The sequence below is a fragment of the Falco peregrinus genome, chromosome 5, assembly GCF_023634155.1.
Source record: "Falco peregrinus isolate bFalPer1 chromosome 5, bFalPer1.pri, whole genome shotgun sequence".
Taxonomy (NCBI): domain Eukaryota; kingdom Metazoa; phylum Chordata; class Aves; order Falconiformes; family Falconidae; genus Falco; species Falco peregrinus.
In genome coordinates, this window is record NC_073725.1 from 38,300,066 (window position 1) to 38,322,558 (window position 22,493).

At 39.6% G+C, this 22,493-nt stretch overlaps 1 protein-coding gene across 1 annotated transcript in view; it reads right to left on the reverse strand.

Moving 5' to 3' along the window:
* Nucleotides 1-22,493, reverse strand: part of LOC101913232 (probable acyl-CoA dehydrogenase 6) — a 90,665-nt gene that overhangs the window by 17,529 nt on the left and 50,643 nt on the right. Inside the window, exons 3-5 of the mRNA XM_055803505.1 lie at nucleotides 16,902-17,031; nucleotides 9,640-9,746; nucleotides 3,661-3,828 (exon numbers count right to left, since the gene is read on the reverse strand). Of these exons, the coding sequence (XP_055659480.1) occupies nucleotides 3,661-3,828; nucleotides 9,640-9,746; nucleotides 16,902-17,031 (405 nt within the window). The remainder of the gene's footprint in view (nucleotides 1-3,660; nucleotides 3,829-9,639; nucleotides 9,747-16,901; nucleotides 17,032-22,493) is intronic.

Here is a 22,493-nt window from a genome sequence, read left to right on the forward strand (position 1 = left end):
AAATAAATCGCAAGCAATAACACACAAACCTTAATCTAGCAAGGCTAAGTGCCTGACTTACTAAAATCACTCTAGCAGAACCATTTGTGCTACTAGCATAAGTATCACTGAGATGGATCGCTGTATCTCCTCCTGGGCAGTTTTTCCCAGGGGTCTTTGATTTTTCATTTTCTCCCACTACTCCAGCCTTCTGACAATCTCTTTTATTTCCTATATTCTGTCTTGAGAGAAAGGCAACGGGTCTCTCCTGACACCATTTAGTGCCATTACAAATGGAAACAGGCAGATTTTAAATGACAGCCTGAGAAACATGCTATTTCCCCTTTCCTGGATGCTCCCCACTTTGTGATCTCCCCCTTGCAACCTACCCTAGAGCTATCTAAGGACTCAGAAGACAAAGCAGTGCACAAATAATTACCAGATTAGGACTGCCAGCCATTTGTCTATATATCTGACACACAGACACTTTATGACTTGTTAGATTCTCTTCCATTGTATGAGAAATTCAGCTTTTTTTTAAAAAAGACATCATTGGTATGAGGAGTATTCACCTAATGTGGATATCTACTGTGAATCCACACTGCTGTTACATGAATTCCCTTGATGAGAAATGTATTCAGCAGTGTCTGTCAAATCTAGACCATGATTTGCTTCACCCCAGAACACTGTACACACCTAAAATTAAAGAAGCAAATCCTACTTCATTTCTCCAATAAACTACTAGTTGAAGTTAATAATATGCTTTCAGACTTCAAACTTTTGGGTTTTTTTTATCACCACATTATACAAGTATGAAACAAGATTTTTGCAAAAAAAAAAAAAAAAGCAAACATAGTCTCCCGTGTCCTTCCAGCTGCTAGGAAGGAATGAGTTACTGCTGCACCATGGATCCCTTCCTTACCCTGTGTTACAGGCTGGTGACTGCAGCAGTTAGTCAGACATAACACACTCATCTCCATTGCACTCGTTCTTGAGCTTTGACACACATACATCTACAGCCGCTCGATACTGCATCATTCAGTGATGTCCTCCAGACACATCCTGTACAGTCTTGGTTTGCTGCCCTCAAAGGAGCACAATCTGGGCCACACAGACATCCTTAGGATGTATCAAAACAGCTGGAGCTTCCTTCTCACATCTGTGTCAAATGGAAGCCTTTTTCATATTTTTCCTCTTTGTTTTCCTGAAAAATCTCACTTCTGATATGACCCACCCACTAAACAGACTCAACTGTCTTAATGCTTTACTTTAAAAGGTCACCAGTCTTGGTACAGTGATCTTTTTGGAGGTCAATATCTGTAACACAGAGAAGAATGAAAACATGTACAAAGCATATACACTTTGAGAAGTGCAATTTTTTTGTTTCTAGGAAGACTTCTGCACTGATGCAGATCACCTTCAGGCGACTCAGGCAATTTTTCTACTCTTTACCACAGGTAAAGAAGTTCTGTGTATAAGCTGCGTGACCTAAAAACACTCCCCCTCAAAGCTATGGCTCATGTGTCTTTTTGGCATAAGCAAAGCAGCTGAAAACCTACAAGTCCATTTCTGTATATTTTATCTGCCTCTAACAGTAGGTTGGCCACTTTGTTGTTTTTGGACAACTGATTTCAGAGGAGCAGTATCACATTTGCACTCTGACCCTTTAATAAAAAAATCACAAGGAGAACTTCATGCAGATGGCTGATAAGTGAGTTTACCTGGAAATTCAGGGAGATTCTGGCTCTGAGTTACATATTCACTTGTCACTTATCAATAAGGACAAAGTTAACAACTAGTGAGGCAGCTCAGGTCCATCAACTGTGAGCGCCCATTCAAAGCCTGTCTTGCATAAGCAGTGGTTGCAGAAATTCACAACCCACTCAGCACTTGCTTAATTCCCAAGGCAACTCACTTGCTTGAGTTACTCCACACTGAAATTCACTTCGAAGACATTCCCCTTAAGTAGCTCTCATCACCCTCTTTTGCAACACTGGAGACCTCGGTTTTGTTCTCAGTCTGATCCATTAAATGAGCAGACAGACATTCACTTCACTGCCATGGTGGTGGTCCCTACATGCGAAATGCTGATAATGACATATATTTTGTATGTAAAATACTCTGAATTAAATTTAAAAACCCCCATAGTTTCTAATATTTTATATTACTATATAAATACATTTATACACACTATTATCCATTAAATAATTGTCTATTTAAAATGTTATAAAATATAGTATATATTATATATTAAATTAATATTACACATTTTCTCAAATATTTAAATGAGTGAAAACCAAAACAGGTTTAAAAACTTTTGAACAGGTGTTAGAACTGCAAAGAGTCCCTGCCGACATAAGCTTGACTGCATCCTCCCTGAAGGGTGTCCTTTTTGCAGACAGCACATTATTGTTGCTGCAAGAACTGCAGACTACTCAGGAACGCACATCCAGTGGACTGCACCACTGAAACTTGCACCCTTATGTCAGGATGTACTTCTTCAGCATCTTCACACAAATTACTAGTCTTCTTCAAAAACAAACCCCTACTTCCAAGATCTTTGAAGCTTTCACTCCAGCCCACATTTAACTCGCTATTTTTGTAATTTAAACTGATAACGATAGTAGCGCCCTAGAAAAAAAGATCCCTTTGCAGAGCACAGCCATGAAGCCCCCTGGGTGTGCCTGCACTTCTCTTCAGCAAGCCCACCAGGCTGGGTGGCAGAGGACAGCTATCAGAGGAAGGTCAGGCCCAGCCACACAACACAATCACAGCGCAGCATTGCATCCCTCTAGTATTCAATGCAGCTGGTAAGTCACCTCACCCTAACTGAGTCAGATACTGCCCATGGGCTCCTGGGAGGCATGTGGGATAAGATTGTTTCGGGATTTGTTTCCCAAGTTTTAAATATCTAAACTCTTTATCCTTTCATTTTCACGTTTGAGAATCACTTTCAGTGTTTTTTAAGAAATAAGACAGCAAGCTTAAAAATACTTCTCCAGTCGTTGAAAAAACTATATATTTTCTGTTCACCAGTCCTCACACAAAACAGGAAAGAGTTTAACGCTTTTTTTTAAAGGTAATTTGAGAACTTTTCACATGCAGTTCATATGTAGAAAAGATCTATGTAAATAGAGTACTGTGTTATTTGTTTTGCAGACTGTTTGCATCTTCATGCTTTTTAGTGACAGAAAACCAAGATAAAAGTTTCGTGGAACTTCTCCAAAACTAAAAGACACTGGATGTTACAACTTTCAAAAAAAAAAAAAAGTTTGCTATATTTTTAATGATTTCTTTGAGGCATTAATTTTGTCCTTGGCATTGACTTGTCTATTCAGTCTCACAGAATGTTACGAAATACTCCCATGCAAATGTATCTCAACAACTTCTATAAACTTATTTTTGGCACAAAGGACTCTCCATGTAAAATTATTTGGGAAGTCAGAAGCCAAAGTCTGCAAAATATTTAACTTCCTTCTCATTTCCTTTTGTCCCCTACTTGTTTTGTGGAAGTATGCAAATCTATTTCAGAACCAACTTTGTATGACAGTGAAACACCTAACTTACAAGATCATTTATGGGTGCAGTCCTTTCTGTCAAACATCTTTCCTTTTCATTCTGGGCATCCACAAAAACACTGATAAAACCACATTAGAAGAGAAAAGAGTTCTGTGATATTACCAGGTAGATTCATTGGCAGACATATGAGAGATTTATTTCGATGAGGAGGTCCTTCACTGGTGTTTGCCAGCAGGCACATCCAGTCTGCTTGGCACCCAGACGTAGTCCACATCTTACCACCATTTATGACATATTCATCGCCTTTTCTCACAGCTTTCGTCTTGATACCTATTTCAAAACACAGGAAATTAAGGGTTATTCTTGTGAAGGAGGGATAAACCGGTCCCGGAATGACCGGCAGAGTCGTTCCCTTGCTCTCAGACAGACAACTAATATTTGGGTCTCCCTGCGTACGCCCCCCACGTCCTCCAGCCCTTCAGGGCTGCACAAAGCAGTGTCTGGACAGCTCTTGGAAGGCAAGTGGTGAAACCGGACCACTTCTCTCATGCTCCTTTAGGTGGAGTCTTCATCCCAGTGGATGAAAGCAGAAAACATTCCCTACGTAAATTTGGTTGTCAAAAACTTGGGCCAGAAACATTTCAGTCTGGGGTCATCTGTATTACATCTCTGATACTGTGCACGTTAGCCACCGAGGAGGCCAGTAATTCCAGAGTCCTGACTCAAACTTAAGCCTCAATATCTGTGTATGCATAAAGTTATATATATATATATACACGCACTTCCTGCATGTTCTTCGTCAGAAAGGCATAAAAATTTCGAAGCCAGGAAACTTTCAAAAGGCCAAGTCTAAGTGCTAAGAATGTCTGTGCATGGAGTTCTAAACACCAGGCATTTATACCCCCTGGCAAAAAAAAAAAAAATAATCATATTTTCATCCGTGAGCATTCACATCACACTGCAAGCCCTAGCTGCACAGACAGCCGGAGTGAATCATTAGTTATTTTTTACAATCCAACAGAATTTCCAAAGGGCTGGCTTCTTTCCCCTGCAATTCTTCAATTAGAAACCCCAACTGAGGAAGGCTCTCCAACAGATATCTAGCTATAAGTAGGGATGGTACCACACCCCTAATAGCACCTGTAAATCTAATGAGACTATAAAGTCCATAAGAGCCCACCTACTGAGGGAAGCGGTAACTTGGTGGGTAGGCATCAGACAGCAGGTGGAGCGGGCAGGCACATTGAAGTCAGCTGGTTATACCTTCATACACACCCACCTCAGTCTGCGCATGAACCTTCTTCCCAAAGCTCTAAACATAAACCAAAGCAAAAATCAAGAATCTGATCTTCATTTACAAGGTAAAACGGGACTGAGGTCAGCATGGCTGAAAAGAAGCCTTGTTAATGGAGGAACTGGGGAAAAATGATGGGAGAAAATTATCTAAGTATAAGACAGGGGAATATCAGATAAAGTTATGGCTAAAGGAATTTACAAGCAGCTAATGATGAACATCAAAGGAAAGAGATAGTACTAATGTGGATATATAGCTATTCAGTCAATGAAAAGACTATGTCAAATCTGTCCAAGGGACCTGACATGATATTCTCTCTAATAATGAAGGCAAACAAACCGAAGAAATCTAAAGTACTGGTGCTCATAATACACGCACACAGACACTGAACAATCATATATATGGAGATTAAATAATAAACGAAGGACACACAGTAGCCAAAATAAGAAATACAAGACTGTACTGAAGCAGTATGAAAAGGATGGAGCATACATGGTGATTTACATCACACATCCCTTTGTTGTAGAACAGCTACTGGAGAGATTAGATAGAGGTCTCATGGAAGGTCTGCAGAGGAACAATGAGCACTCTGATGTTACCACAAATGTAAACAGTTCTTCCAAGCATGGCGTCACAGGGGACTAACCACCCAAACACAGACTGAAGAACAAATGCCTCGCTAATGGGAATGTTCAAGTGCTCCCAGATGTGATAGCTGACAGTTTGCTTCAAATGCTTGAGAAACAACTAAAATCAGCTTATGAAGAGTTGATTCTCTTTAACTCTAATAAGAAGAAAGATTATCAAATCAATAAATAAGTTTTATGGCTAAAATACAGAAGGCTTAGAAAACCTACTTAACAATTTACTTAAGCCTCAGGGATATGGCTATGACAATAATTTGGAATAATTGACTGCAATTTTCTCCCTGATAGAGCATAGCTCTAGGAAAAGGCTACTTCATTGGCTGCTCCATAACCCATTTTTGGCAGGTCCACACCACTGGCCCTGTAGTGCCTGTAACTCAACAAGTTGCAGAGCATGCTGTGAGGGCCCCTTCTAGGAAAGGCCACAAGTCACCATCAGAAGGATACAGCTAGTGCCCTATAAGCAACAGGGCTGGTCACTTCACCACTCCAATCACAACATACTTGAGTCTCAAGTTTTCTTCTACACTGTGCTCTTGAATCCAGCCATGCATCTTAAGAGATTTGACGAAAGGCAAGGTTGGCTTTAACTTTTAAGGTCACCATTACAATCTAGGATAGGCAATGCATATCCTTAAAGTAAAAACTGAAGAACACATATCTAGAATTTACATCATCAGCACAGGAAAAAAAACCCGAAAACTTGCAAGAAATAGCTTCAAGTCTAACTGAATGAATAATCACTTCAAATAACAGGAGATAGCCTACAGGAAAGGAAAGAGATTAATCATCAAAGTAAGCTACAGTTGGAGGTCGGAAGGTAAGAACTGCCACAGGTCAAACCAAGTTAAACCTCGTGGATGAAAACGAACAAAACTGAAGAAGACTGAGGCAGCAAACAAAAATGTTTCAGCCACAGAAATGAGAAGTGAATGAGAAAAAATGAGGCATACAGAGGATGCCTCAAAAATAAGGAAATATTTCACATGAGATTATAAAGATATAGCTGACAAAGCAAGACATCTACAGGAAGGAGTGTCCAGAAATCAAAACTAGTGAAAACAGAAGTTGTTTGTTTTGGCAATCTGCACAGCCTCAGAACACATTTGGAAAGAAAAGACAATTCAATTTACCAGTGGCACCTTATTTAAAACCAACCTCATTTGTTTATTACAAAAATGGATTTTCTAGAGAAAAGCAGAACACTGTTGGACCCAAGCAAACTAAAATTGATGCTACAAGGTAACCATGAGTTAAAATTTTGAAAAGATAAGAATTAGGACAAAAGTGGGAATGTAGGTAAGGAACTTGGTGAAAGGGAAGTTGCATCAGTTTGCATTAAAAGAGGAAGTGCTGATGTGCAGATGTGCAGGAAGCTACTACCTGGATATCAGCCTTTGGACAAAGCCTTTAACAATCTTTAAAAGAAGAATAGGAATACACTAATAAAACTTGCTGGTGACACAAACTTGGGAGACATCACCAACACAGACAACCAAGGTATCGCCCAGCAAGAGAGGATTGATCTTGAGTTTTCAAATTCAACACTGGAAGTACAAGCAGTTAGGCACAAGGTAATACAAATGATCGCTTGGTGTCTTACGATGTTTCAGCAGCATAGTTAATCACAAGATTCACTAGCCAGCAAACTGTTGTGTACACTGTGCATATCAGAGGGTAGTATTTCTATTAGGCTTGGAGAAGCATTTGTACCATTATAGACACCGTGTGCAATTTTGGTTTTTCATGCTCAAAAAAAGATGACCTAAACCCAGAAAAGCAGAAGGACTGGATTCCACTGAGACAAAATGGGCCAAGATATCTATGTTGAAGAGGTAGATGTGAACAGGGTTACTTGGTGCAGTTGCCTGGAAGACATAACCTGAAGAAAGGGCGAGTGTCTTCCATGATGCATTTTTACATATCCCCCCAAATTATCATTAAAACATTACATAAATTGTAGAATAGTAGTGAAAGATAATGAGACAAAATCATTAAAACTGACACAAATGTGTATGCTTTGCAGTACCAAGAATCCTGAAATCAAAGACAGACACTTTCTATACCAACTGTTCTGTACTGCTCTGCTCAAGTCATCTCTGTGCTAGTTTTGTTGTACACAGTCAATACTACGTACAATATACAACAACTACATCTGAAAGCAGCCAGCTGCTCCTTCAAATTCACTTGACATTTATTTTAGACTAATATACACAGTCTTCTTTGTTCTATTGAATTTTGAATAAATTAATTCAAGGCACCTTTTACTTCTCATGTAGAGAAACTTTTTTCTTCTGTGTTCACATCGCCTTCAGTAATTTTGGAACTGGTAGAAGATAATGCTAGAGGTACCTTATTCTGTGTTCATTCTTCGGTTAAAAATATATTGGCTTACATGGCAGAAGTATGTCCCCAACCTTTGTATGTGAACAGTTGCTATGTTTTACTACCCCTTTACTTACCTAAGGGACTCAAACATCCCAATAGCATGAGAAACCCAAGGATGTATCAAGTGCAATTACACACAGTTCAGTCTACTTTAAAGCTGGGCCACCTGGAGGTGGCAAGTTCTCTCTGCCTTGTGCAAACCAGTGCTACTCAGAACATAAGCTAGTGCTGTTCGTGCCTAAGTTGTCCATTTAATTACCCTCTAGAAGCACTGTAAGCTGCTTTCTGGATTTATACCAGGGATCAGATCTTCCATGACAGCTGAAAAAGTATTGTCATTTCATCCTGCGGTCTGCCTCCCAGCTGCAGTCTGGGTTCATCAGATAATGCTAGTTGATTCCAAATTTCTCTTTAACTGTATTAATCCAGTGTATCACACCCATTAAGCTAGATGATAAACAACATGCAGCTAAAAGAATATTTATGTTACTTATTATCTGGAACACTGCATCAAAAATTCGAAATCATATTTAGAAAGTTCTTACAATCATCTAATTATACTAGAGAGGCATTAATTAAAATAAATAATGTTGTATTTCCTACATTAGCAAAATTCAAATTTCAGATTGTTTTAATGAAAAACAAGTCTATAAATATTATGGAATTTTTCTTATGAATAAAATCAACTAACTAGAAAGAAAAACAGCAACAGATCATGCAGTAAGATTATTTCATTATCCCCATTAACTCTCTTGAAAACTACTTGTTGCACCCTAATGGTGAACAATTATCTATTTGTCTTGAGAAAACAACGGGATATGGACATAGGACTCTGCTGATGAAAAAACTTCTGTGAAACTTGTCAGTTTTGTCTGCAGGAAGATGCTGTCTCAGCAACTTGTAAGAGCATCATGTGTGTTCTTACTTTAGCCACCCTGTGTCCAACAGTGACACCTCTAAAAGCGGTTTCTTGTCATTCCCTTTTCCTTGAAGTCCATCACAGTCAGATGAGATATCTTTTACTTTTTCTACGATATCTGTTTTAATTGATGGTTCAAATTATCTACTGCCTCAGGCACTTCAGAATAATGGTTTCATTTTACCACATTTTTAAACATATTCTTGCACTAGAACAAGAAAAATAGTTGCATGCAAATAACTCACAAAGCTTATAGATCTGACATGGCAAATTCTTCATTAGCTGCATATAAAACAATCACCAGTTCAAAGACATTTTTGCTGCACAGGAATGATGGAAGGGGCTGAGGTGAAGTAAGAACAAGCAAGAGGAACCCATTGTGGAAGTGACACCGGCATTTTCAGAACAAACTAGCTCTGTAATTTGCCCACATTCAGTGGGAAGGTCTGTTTTAAGGAAGTGCGAGTTTTAGTACAGTTGAACAGGCTACACTCGCTCTCTTGTAGGTCTGCAGATTGCACAAGTGACAGTGGCTGTGCAGCTACGGAAGGCGCTGGAGGGCTCCCTGCCAGGGGTGAGCTTGAACAGAACGGGGAGGCAGCAGCAGCAGCACAAACAGGAGGAAAAACACAGGGCCAGCATGACAGCTGCATATTAACCTGTTGTGCTCAGGCTACACAGGGTTATAGCTATTGATTCACTGACAAATATGTTCAATTTGATGCATCAGAGACATGTATTACTGCTCCTGGATTTTGCCCTCACCACACTACCCTTTCCTTCCTTTATATTTCTTACAAATTATAGCAGCAACGGGAAAGGTCAGGGAAACCAGATTATTTCCATTAAAATACCAGGCTGTCTAAAACTGGCAATTTGCTAGGTTAACTTACTTGCGACATCTGACCCAGCTCCAGCTTCACTGACTCCCAAGCAAGCCACAACATCTCCAGCTATAGTCGGCACGAGAAACTGTTTTTTCAACTCATCAGAACCAAACCTGCAAAAATATAACACAAAAGATAGGACATTAAAAGCTTTTGAAGGTGGATTTTCTTTACAAGTTAGTTACAAATTTTGTTCTACCCATACAGTTATTAATTTTCCTCTGATTAGGTAAAACCTGTCCTAGAGCCAAAAGACAGAATAGATACCCTCCAAAGCTATGATTCAGAGCTTTCACCACAAGTGCAGCCGCAATCATTTTAAAAAAAGTTTTTACAAGTATGCAGGCATCTTACTCCCACAGAAATCTGTGCTCTAGATGCCCAAAACTCTGATCTTTATAACTGTTGTTTTGAGAGCTCTCAGATCTAACTAAACATAGTCCCTGGGGTTTCCCCCCCAGTGCCCCCGTACCAGTCTGCAGTCAGCCAGGATGGAAGACCTGCTGCCTGTATATCTGTTGACTTTTGCACCAGCTCTTTGCCAGGTTTTAGTGGCGACTGAAAAGTTGTGACATGTGATGGCCACCCTCTGCAAATATCTGTGTTCTTACGTTATTTACATTATTAGTATTTCACATCTGCATTTAAATCACACAGTGCCATTAGTGCTTCTTCCCAGCCGTTCCTCTAGTCCTCAAAAAAATAAAAAGGGAAACGGCAAACTGTTGATGGCATTTTAACTCAAAAAATTCCCTTGGCCATATTTCAATTCAGCTAAGAGACACCCTCGTTTTCTCAGTGTTTAGCTGCTTTCATGGATTCAAAACATGGTCCATCTCATTTCATGGTTGATTTTGTCCTAATTAACATTCGCTGATTTGTTCTTGCAGTGTGAATGGTGAGCTCATGGTCTAGTTTTTGAACCATTCTCGTGCTAGGCTGAAAAATCCCTCAGGTCATGAGATGGCTTTCCTGTGAGCAGCAATGCATAGAAGTCATGTTCCTCCTCAGGCTCCTCTTCAGTATGAGGCTTCTCAGTCAGCATCTCCACTCATCTCCTTGGAATTGCTGGCTGCCTAAGCAGGCTGCTGTTACCTGGCCCTCCTCCTAAAACACTGTCCCAGTACTTCCAAAGGATTGATGCCATTTTAGCTAGAACTGACCCATCCCCTCCACTGCAACCCTGACACAAAACAGTCAAAGAGCACAGGACAGCCAGAGAACAGGCTGGGAGCTGGCAGGCACTTTCACTGAGCACACAGGGAGCTCAGTTCCTAGCTCTGTCCCTGCTGATAATCATGGCAGCAATCCCAAATAAATACAAGAAGCGAGCTTGGAGTGTTTACCCCTTCCTCCAGCATACTGAGACAAAGTCCCCATGTCTGTTATGCAGTGTATTTTTTTTTTTCCCCTTCTCCTTTCCTTGGGACATGATCAAGTATAGCCAGATGAACATTCATTAGACAAAAAAGCCTCAACCAACAACAGGAAAAATCAGATTATGAGAGGAGCTAGCAGGGATTTTTGGCAATGCTTTCTAATGCTTAAAACTTTGAAAACCTTTAGTTATTTCAACAGAGGATTTCCATGACAAGAACTTTTCTCAGAATAGTGTTTTTGGTTTGATATCTTTGTTTGTTTGGTTTAACTTTCAGAAAATAGTTCAGCTCTTCCCAAAAATGAGGCTACAGAAGAAGCTATTTTGCAATTAAAAAAAAAAAATCTGGCAACACTATCTCCAGAAGATCATGGGTCTCTGTGCCTTGCAGGAAGGGCATGCAGCTCAGCAAGCAGCTGGCTATTGTGCTAGAAATATGCTGTTTCTGTAAAATTCTGCCCATCTTAAATGTATCCCAGAAAAATCTCAGGTTTGCATAAATGTAATACCCACTTTTTTCCAGTTTAACAGCTCCAGAATTAGAAAACCCTGTTTGCAATGAGATCATGCTCTGGCTCAAGACAGACCAGACTATGCCTGCTCTCTGGGCCAGGGCCAGGGCCATACCCCAGAGTATAGTTTCCCATGTGATTAACTGTGAAGCCTTAGCACTGCTCTAAAGTGTATTTTCATGCATATGTGCATGTATGCACACACATGAATCTACAGCCAATAAACCAGAGCTCCTTGCTGATGCTGGGTAACCCAGAAGTCCAAAGTGTGAAATTCAGACACATTTAAGAGTAGCATGAAAGTGGTTCATCCTTTCTTGCTCCACACTTTCGAAGTAACATCGGTGGAATGTCCTTAATGCAAGTACAAAAATGACAATGGTATAAAATCTTGTAAATGGTGAGTAAAAGGAAAACAAAACCATGACAAAATACAGATGTAAGTACACTTCCTTGATACACATAGTTCTGTTTAAGTGCTCTGCCAATTAGCAATTTGAGGTCACCTTTATTCATCTCAAATATATATAAAAATCTGGTTTCTGACAGGTTAGATTGCTACATTGAATGAAAATATGTCTATCGCACATCATTATTCTGATCTTAATTGGGCTGATAATCATCTTGGTAGAATCACAGATCTTATTCACTTTTGTTTATTCTGCTTCTGGGGAAAAAAAAATGAGCTGAAGTGAATTAATTAAATTAGTAAGGAAAGTTCTGTGTAGAACTGACAGATACACTAGTATGATACACTATTAAGTACAAATTGAAATTCTGAATATGAACAGCTGCAGGCAGTTCTAACACGGCTCTCAGCATTTGATGAACTCAAGCTTTCTTGCACTGGAGCTCAGACATTCAAGCACTATTCTCCACTAATGCAGAAATAAAGCAAAAGAAAAAAAAAAGAAAAAAAGAGTTTGTTTCAGATGATCTATGCATTATTCTACAGTATCTCAAAGATGACACAACAGTTTACTGATGAACTTCCCAGGAACAAAAAGATGTCCTTTAGGCAAAGAACAGGGCCACTGACTTACTGTCACTTTCTTTCTTATGTACTAGCAAGAACTGAACTTCTCCATTTCTTTTTTCTGTTCTGCTCCTAGACTCAAACTATTAATAACGCAGTAGCCACGTGCCACGCTTTTGCTTCAGTGTAGTCCTGCTCAGGCATTTTACCATCTGATATCCAGATCCAGATTAGCAGTACTCCTTGGATCTTCAAGATACAGGAAAAGAACCAAGAAAAAACAAAAGGGAAGAGATACTCTTTACAGGCACAGAAGTTGTTAGAAATACATCGTGAACAGCAGCAAGCACCCTTGGGCAGCGTAGAAGCCTCATTAAGTTCAGTAATTTACATAACCTGGATTTAAAAGAATCTATGCTGCAATCAGCTTTATCTCCTTGAGTCCCTATTTCAGCCAAGATCAGAAGACATGCAAGTTCAAAAAACCCACACATTTAGAAGACTTTTTTTTTTTTTTTTGGTGAAAGATAGCGTAAGAAAAAAAGCAGTAAGAAAAGTGCTCTGGCTCCCAGTTTTTATCAAGCCTTTAAGCTTCAGTTATTTGAATATTTTATGAAATGAATTGCTCAGTTTGAGCTACTGTGATGTTCAGAAATGGATACAGATGAGAAACCTGTATGGACTACCTGATGGGCTACCTCATGCAGATGAGACTATCTGAAGGGCTTTGGTTAAGAGTGATTACATCAATCTTCTATTTATTTGGGAATGCATTTTGCAATAAAATGCAGGTATTATAAAAAAGGAGTCATATTAAAGATTACCCTCTTCAGATCATGCAGTTTTTCAGAGGTGCTCATGTGGCTGGTATCCTGCTGCAACCACACCAGCTCTGGAGACCTCAAGGCTGCCAACCAGACAACCTGCCACAGTAGCATGGCCAGGCTGTCACCAGGAGCTGGAGATCAAGGGTACAGGAACAGTGAGAAGCTGTTTTGAGGAAAGCTAGTTAGAAGTAGCTGCTTGACTTCATATTGCCCAACTGTACTCCTCTGGTCCGGTTAGACTTTCACAGATTTCAAACCCACCAAGCAGCACAACTGGCTATGGATGCAACATTTCAGCAGTGCTTAATGATACTTTTTTAAATGGCCTGTGGAAAGCTGCACCTATAAGTCTCTGCTCTGGCTCAGGGCAAGAATTGGCCTATCTTATGTGCACTGTACAAACTTAAGTACCAAATGTGAGAGTAAGACAACTCAGTATGTCTGTTCTTGAAGAAGCACAAACTCAGGATTCCCTTACATTACGCCAGTGGGAAAGCCACCCGGGTCTTGAATGACCTCATTTTCATCCTTGTCCCAGCTGATAAGTGGATGACCCTGCTTTTCAAAACTGCTGTTCTGATTATCAGCTGCAGCTTCTCTACAGCAAACAGGAAGAGACAGTGAAACTAACTTTTCTGACATTAATTCTCAGGTATGCTGCTGCTCAGGGTGGAGAATGAATCAGTGACAAGTAAGCTGATGAAACAGAAAAGCACTCTCTTCCCACTAAATAATCATCATTGTCCTTAGGCTTTTCTATAAATAATAGGAGGCAGCGGGGGAAGAAAAGTAAAGTTTACTGTCTACTGCCTAGATAAAGGAGCTTTACACTGATCTGGTATCACTATGGATGTGTCACCCTACAGGTTTGTTTACAAGCCCAGGGAAAAGTATCCCATTCACTGCCTCAGCTGAGAGCTGCTTTCTCCACTCTAATTGTAAGCATGAAAGCAAAGCGAAGTATTATATCTGAATGCATGTGAAAGACCTGACAGAGACTTATGTTCAGAACCAGGTACATCAAAGGTCAGATCCCTGCTGACAAAACATTTTGCATTTATTTCTCAAATTTACAAAGTGCTACTGATTCACTTAGAGGAATCTGTGAATAAAAAATGGAGCAGTCTGGGAATCTTCAGGAGAAACAAAACTAGTTTCTCCTGTATCTTTTTGCACAATAGAAATGCATACAAATCAAAACCTGCAAGGTTGCTTCCAAGTATGACCAGGAAGATGACTTCCTAAATGTTGTAAAAAAAAATAATCATAAAGAACAAAGTAAAAAGGGGAAGGAACAGTGAACAGGCAAACAGATACGGGTAGCATTTTCATTATTTTTAAAATTAGAACTATTACTACAATGCTCTTCTCATTTAACTGAATATCTGAAAGACCTTCACGAACTAAACATTGCAACAGCTTATCACTGAAGCAAGAAAGCTGTGCAAGCTGCAGAAACAGCATCAGGAGGCATCCTGACTCTTGAGACTCTAGATCTTCTAAGACTTTATTTTTCAAAAGCATGAACATTTTAAAAGCTCTGTGTATATGAGCGTGTGTGAACATGTGTACCTATCTGTTTAAATTACTGTGGTGTCTACATATGTAGTTAAGGGAACATCTCTAATTTATAGTGGCAGAACATCTTAAGGATGTATCACATTCACCGAGTTGGTTTGCAGGTGCACTCAATACATGCTTGGTGAATGCTAAATAAGCCCAGTCAGGAAAGCCAACAAAGGGCTCCAGACTTATTTTAAAAGTTGTTTAGGAGATGATGGTTGACTCCCATATTACTGTTCACTTTGTGCATCACTGATGCATCGTCTGTAACAATGCATAGTTCAGATACAAAACTTGGATTATCTCTTTGAACTTGTTTAGGATCACCACAGTACAGAGATACCTTTAAAGAAACCATCCAGGTTGCGAATGCAATTTGAATCCATGACCCAAGACAAGCAGCTAGCCCTCTCACTATACTGCATGAAGTAAAGCTGCACCTGTGCAAAATGTCCTGCAGCAGCCAGCTTTCTCCTTCCATTACCAAGTTTCACTTTTACATCTGAAGAGTGGGACACTGTACTGTATAACTAGTCACTGGCATTAACAGTGAAGGAAAAGTTCACTAATACAGATGCAAATCAGTTCCAGATTTCATCATGTTAACAACATTTTCACATTTGCTTTGCAGGAACATCCACTTTAGGATTTCACTAGCACAAATGTATGAAGCTTCACTGCTTTGCTGCAGTAGAACAGAGTAACAGAAAGCCAAAAAAACGCAATGGAACAAAATCCCATCTTCTTTTACCCACAGATTTTTTTAAACCCCTGGGAATAAAAGGCTATTATGAGGGCAAGGTAATATTCTCTGAAGTCTTTTAAAATACTAGTTTTATCCTCAGTTGGACTATAACTAAGCTACTGTTGCAACAGACATACTGAACTCCATGCTTTCAGTAAGCTTTTGGTGTATTACACAAAGAAGAAGATTTTTACAAAGATTTCCCCTGCTGAACTCCAAAGTTGCAAATACCAAGTAGAAGGATAAATGGATGCAAGGGAACAGAGCCTACATTCCACATTCTGCAGCAGATTTACAGGCATTTTAATTCAGAAAGTGGGGGGGTGGGGTGGGGGGGTGGGGGGTGGCTGCGGCAGAACCCCAACAATCCAATTGCTTTTCTGTGCAAAATTCCCTTCTTGTATCTCTGTTTTGTGTAGAGAAATTCCTGACTTCATCATCATTATTTGAATTTAATCCCCTCCACCACCTTCCAGAATTTTAAGCATATCCATGTTCCAAGGGAAAACTGCTGGACCAGCCTGTCACCTCCCTCTAGCTTTGCAAACTGCTTTGATGCAGAATGTCTGTGAAACTACTACAGGAAGAAGTTGGTAACTGCCACTTTTATTGAGGAAGGGAAAAAACCACCCTAAAACAGATTCAGAAAGTGCAGGATCCTGAATGACAGCAAGTGATAAAAGGGGAACACGGACACAAGCAGATGAGAAAAAAGCAAAATGAGTAATTGCCTGGAATGGGCATACTTAAGAAGCATGACACGTGCTACAGTTTTAGGACTTACAGCAGTATTGATCATTATTTCTGAAAAGTCACAGTCAGTGAGGAGCACCTTGTTAAGCTGGAAAAAAAGCAAGTAAATTATAAAGCAGAATTAGACCGATCCTAATCATTACAACTAAATGCTTAGTATGACTGCACTGGGATATCTGGCTAAGAAAAAGCACAGCCACTAATAGGAAGATTCTAGAATTAAAATTCTGTTATTGGTTGTGGCACCGAGGTTATGTGTTTGTAAATGTACCATCTACTATTAAACAAGGCCTATGTTTTAATATATAATATTCTAACATGAAAAAAAAAAAGTATTTTCTCCCCTCAACCAAGCTGAGAGGTAGAGAGCAGTTTCTTCCTCAGGCGTTACTGAAGCACAACTAGACAGTAAATCTGCACAGAAATGTTTTTTCTACTCTTATACAGATTGGAGTTTAGGTCTAAACACATGACAATTTGGGTTGTAGACTAAACCAAACTTTCTGAAAATTACCTTGTAAGAGCAGGAGTAGCCATGCCAGCTTGCACTCCAATGGCCATAGGGATACCTCCACAGCGAATATTTCCCAGCTCTTCTGCCACGGCAATGTTATAGGAGAAGTCCAAGCCCATGCCGCCATATTCTGAGGAAAAAACAAATCTGTGACACTGGCATTCTAGACTGGCATAAGCAACCAACAAACAAAAAAAAGATATCACTACTGCAAGGACTTGCCAACTGCCATTTCACTGCTAATTTTTAAAGATTTGACAATGACCAGCTTTCTTTTCAGAAAGGCGATGACTTGCTGTTGTTTACAAAACCTGAATGTAAAATTGCAGCTGCTCCGGTTACCCACACGTGCACACCATGTGAACACCCTGCATAGCACCATTACTTCTACTGGAAACAGCGGGGCGAAGTGATGTGCTGCTGAAAACAACATTGGAAGGGAAAACTATTCTGACAGCAAGGTCACGCGAGCAAATCACCACAAGGTAAGAAGCGCTTTCATTTCTCCGTGGTAACGCCTGACGCCTGCTCTCACCCCCAAAGTGCTCAAGTGGAGCTCGTCTCTCACATGCAGCAGTCAACTCAGCACAGAGCAAGACCACGTGCAGGTTGTGTCCCTATGTTGAGTTACTGCCATAGCTCAAAATCTGCATCAGACACAAGTACAATACTCAACACCTGCATTTCATATCCTGGCACCTGGCCGGTGCCGTCATTAAAGCATTTTTCATCAGCAGGAGGCTGACAACCCAGGGAGCTGGCTGGGCACCAGCACGGGCTGTTCCTCCTCCCCACATTCCGATCTGCAAACTCAATTAAAGAGGATATTATTCTTCACCTCCTTTCCATGCCCAGGGCTGATAAACCCACCACAGAGCACAACACAGAAAAGTGCTACATTGCTGTGATGGATGAGCTAATTTCTAGCTGTACTAAATAGTTTATAGTCAAAAGGAAATATGGTGAGAAAGGGAAGGTTACTGCTTGACGTCATTAGTTGACTGAGAAGCTTTGATTAGATAACGTTTTCCTCCTCTTTTTTTTTTTCCACTCATTTGAAGACCAACTAAGAAAATGTCAAATAAATAGATATAATCCCCCACCCTTCACACACACAATAAGGGGCAGACAACTCTCTTCCATTTTGACTTGCTGACATCAAACACTATCTTAGCTCACCCCTTTACTGATGTGCTTCGCAGTTTTCAAAAAACTATTAGTAATTAAAAATCAAAACACTACAGTGCATACAAACACAGGGCTTTGTGTGCTATCATCTGTTTCCTAAACCCACCAACACTATCTTTGTGCATCCTTTTTCTGCTGAAAGAAGGGAAAACACAAAAGGAAAAGGTTAAGTGTGAAGTTCAATTTTCAAATAACATTTCTCCTTAGGTCATCGTGAATAGCCTGCATTATCAGAACTAAAAACACAGATACACTTCCAAACTTTTTACCTGAAAACAAAGAATGTGTCTTAAAAATATACATAACATTAAAATTCTTACTGGGTGCTTAAGCAGTACAATGAAACAACAGTAATATGGAAATGTGTTTAGCGTAATACAGTCTAATTCTCTTGCCTTTACAAAGCTCCCATCACTAAATAAATGTTCTGAGTAACAGTAAGGCATATATGCACATGTAAAGGCAAGGCTATTTCAAGATGTGTGGTATGAGAGAATTTTTGCTAATTTATAAGATTCTATAACACAGTTGTAATAGATAACCTGAGTTTTGGCACTGCACAAATGCTTTCCATTTGATTTTGGTTTTTTTTAATCAGTCAATCATTTTATTGCTAAACTACAGTACTGATTTTGCCTTTCGTTTTGTCTGTCAAGCAGTTATATTCCTGACTTTCACTTAATTTCACGAATCAAAACCATAATTTCTTGATTTACCCAAAGCAGCTTCACAGGAGCAGTGCTATGCACAAAACTGACCCAAAGAAGGATTGTTTTATGCAAGTGTATGGCTTACATATATATTCTTTGTTCATAATAAAATTCATTATATATTACAATATAACAGACCCGCCTTGCTCTCATCTGAGATAAGTTACTAAGTGGTACATTTCAAAAACAAAATGCTGCAAAAGGCCAGCTGTCAAAGCGATGACAGCAAAGGAAATTCCTACCAAACGGAGGAAATGATCAGAACAAACTCTCAGGAGCTGAGAAGGTGGAGGGGGGGAAGCTCTGCCAGATGAAGAGATGATGCATCCTTTGAAGATTTTTTTATAAAATCTGATGATTGATAATGCAAGAGATAACCACAGATACAGACCAGGCAGGAAAGGCAGAAGCAAATGGTAAAAACCATTAACCAGACAACACCTAAATTTTTCAATAGTTCTGTTCTAGGAGCCAAGGAGAAAGATTTTCATGAAAAATGTGAGTGGTTTGATGGAAAATTATAGGGAACACCTTTTCTAAACCCAAAGCACTTGATCACAACAGATTCACTTGCCAGTGCAGCCTGTGCAGCTACAGCCCCAACTAATAAGGGCAACTTCGGGCATGGTTAAAGACAGTGTCCCATCTCTTCGGAGAACTCGATCTCTGCACCAAGACATGCTGCCCAGGGTGTCACACACAGCAGCAGCAGACAGCGCTGGCTCCAGGCGCTGGTGAAACTTTCTGTTTTCCCCAGCACATGGTGGCAGCCTGGCTTCCACAGCCCAGCTGCTAGCATCCAGCCAGGTGTCATGGGGCTGGTCCAAGCACATCACCCTGAGTGCCATGGGTCTCAACGCTTAAACTGAGACAAAACCACCAGGTTATTCTTATCTCACCTGCTGCATCAAGTACAGTGAATGTACGTTTTAATTTTTATTTGGAAATAAGGCTTACTCTATTCAGAATAATTGTTATTTGCAATAAGGGAATAAGCTGGTGGTAGGAGGGTCATGGTCACCAGTTCATCAACAAACACCACTTCCTGGAAGATGCAATGCTAATAGGTCAATTTACTTTTCTATTAAGAAAATCAAACACCATGCATAATATAATTTTTGGTGGAAAATCTGTAATGAAAGGAACCAAATCAATTTCAGATTAGATTGCATTTTTTTAAAGAAAGAATAAGAAGCTATATGTAAATATTCACATGTAAAATACATCTAGGGTCAATATTTCATTTAACTTTAAAATGAGATGAGTGACCTTTAGAGAATCATTTCACTATGTTTCCATTTTTAACTTGCAAGAAATATTAAAAGAACAAAGAAAAAAAATACTAGGCAGGAGGTCTAATGAACTAATGCTTTTATAATTCAAAACAGGTAGAAAAAGGCAACTCTGCTATATTTAAATTGTTACTGTTTTGATGACAATAGCACAACTTCCAGCTGTTCAACAGTTTAGTTTGGTATCTTATCCATTGTTCCATTTCAGGTTCTTTTACAAAGAAATTAAATTATAAAGCCCAAAGCAAGAGCACATGAACATGCAAATGAACAGATTCTGCACTGCAGACCATGGGCAGGACCCACACGGGAGCAGGGGAGAAGTGTGATGTGACTCAGGAATGAAGGACTGAGGCTGAGCTTGGGAAAACAAGGGAGAGGATGGGGGAAATATGTTGTTTTAATTTGCCAATTTTCATTTGGACACAAATCCATTTTTACTTGGCAGCAAATTAAACGAATTTTCCCCAAGCCAGTGATGGTAACTGGTGAGCAGTCTCCCTGACTTTATCTTGCCAGCTGACCCTTGACACCCTATTTTCTCCCCTGTCCTGTTGAGGAGGGGGAGCGATTGAGCGGCTGGGTGGGAGTCTGGCTGCTGGCTAAGGTGAATCCACCACACCATGGTCAGTGTATTAACCTATTTTCCTTTTAAATTGGCTCTGTGCTTTTCTACTAATCACCACCACCACGTTATTTTAACACCCACCCCCCACCCCCCCCCAAAAAATAAAAAAGCTCCTCATTTTGTATAGACCACCTTATTTCTACAAGTTTGTGACACTGCCAGCAGAGTGGGAGCCCAAGAGAAAACAGCAAGTTTTAAAAAGCATAATTTTTAAAAATACAGATGTACATTCCACGACACCTGATAATTTAGGTTATCAGGACTTTCGTATATTTATATAGGCAGACAGAAAAGGTGATGCCCAAAACCACAAACACAAGAGCAAGACTATCTGATCTTCAGCTGCAACATGTCAAAACAGAAACGCTGCTGAGATCAGTTGGGAAAGCAAAGACTATCTATGAAAAATGGACTTTAAAGGCAAAGGAGAAGCTGCTGTCTTTCATATAATTATTCCATTTTTGTGAAGACCAACACATTTCTTGTCACTTGTTCAGCCACAGGCTCTCTGTTCAAATATGACTCTGCTCAACAAGATAGGCTTGAAGTCTCTCATCCAAATTTTGTAATTTATAGAGTGTCTCTATTTGGAATTTGCTTCTGAACCCCGTCTAGTAGCCGTCAGCGGGAATGACAACATCTGTGGTGAAAAGGGTCTGTAAGTGAGTTGAAGCAAGGTGAAACAGGGATCTTTAGAGGGTTTTAAGAATGTGAGTGAGCCTAGAAAAAGGAATGGTGAAAACACACCACAGCTGTATTGGTAACTCAATCTTAAATGCTTATTTAATTTATCTTGTTGATTTACATAGCTTCTGAAGTTTACATACAGTTTATCTACACCAAAGGAAGTCACACAGTATTATTTCTACTATTGGTATCTAACTCAGTGCAAGAAAAAACAAATGTGTGCTCTTATTTCTAGTGACTAGAAAGACAAATAAAACATGAATCAATTCCCATTTTGAAGACAGGTCTGGGAAACTCCTACATCTGACACTAGGATGACAGTTAATTGCTAGTTTTCATCATAGCCTACAATTTTAAATCAAAAGAAGCAAAATTTAAGTGTTCAAACTTTCCTCACCTGTCATAAATATAGTTAAGAATTTAAACTCTGGAGGACTACAGAGCCTTGAAGTTGCATAATTACAAATGTCATCAGGTAGGACAGTACAGAAATTGTACTGTAATCCCTTTCCTCTTCTTTGCATAAAAGGAATTTAAAGAATTACCAAAGGTGTACTCTCCATGTTGTGCAATTTCCCTCAAATTCATTCTGAAAAGTTGAGGTGTTCAAGCCCAGAAAACAACTCTGCCTTCTTGGTTATTTGTTTTTTGTTGGGTGCAGTGGAAAAAAACTCTCATTCTGTGTAACAGGAACACTGTGAGTCCACTTCAGTCTTGTTGAGATGAATGCAGAGATACTTTTTGGCTGTTTCCCCAGCAGCAATTCAAGCACACATACAGAAAAAAGAAAGAAATAAAACCCTTGTACCAGCTTCAAAGCTCCCCTTAACAGATTACATTAGTCAGACGGATCAAACGCCCTCAGTCTGACTGAAAGTTTGTCCCAAACCAGGAAAAATCAGAGTGCTTTTATAATTTTGTTTGTCTGATCCTAGAAAGATCACAACCACGTACAGTACTTGATCTCTTACAGACACTCACTAGTTAATCCAAAAACTCCAAGGCAGATAAAGACCTCTTCTGCTAACCAAAGTTTTACTTGTAATATCACTCTTGTGATCCAATATTCTTTGGAAAAGGAAAAACA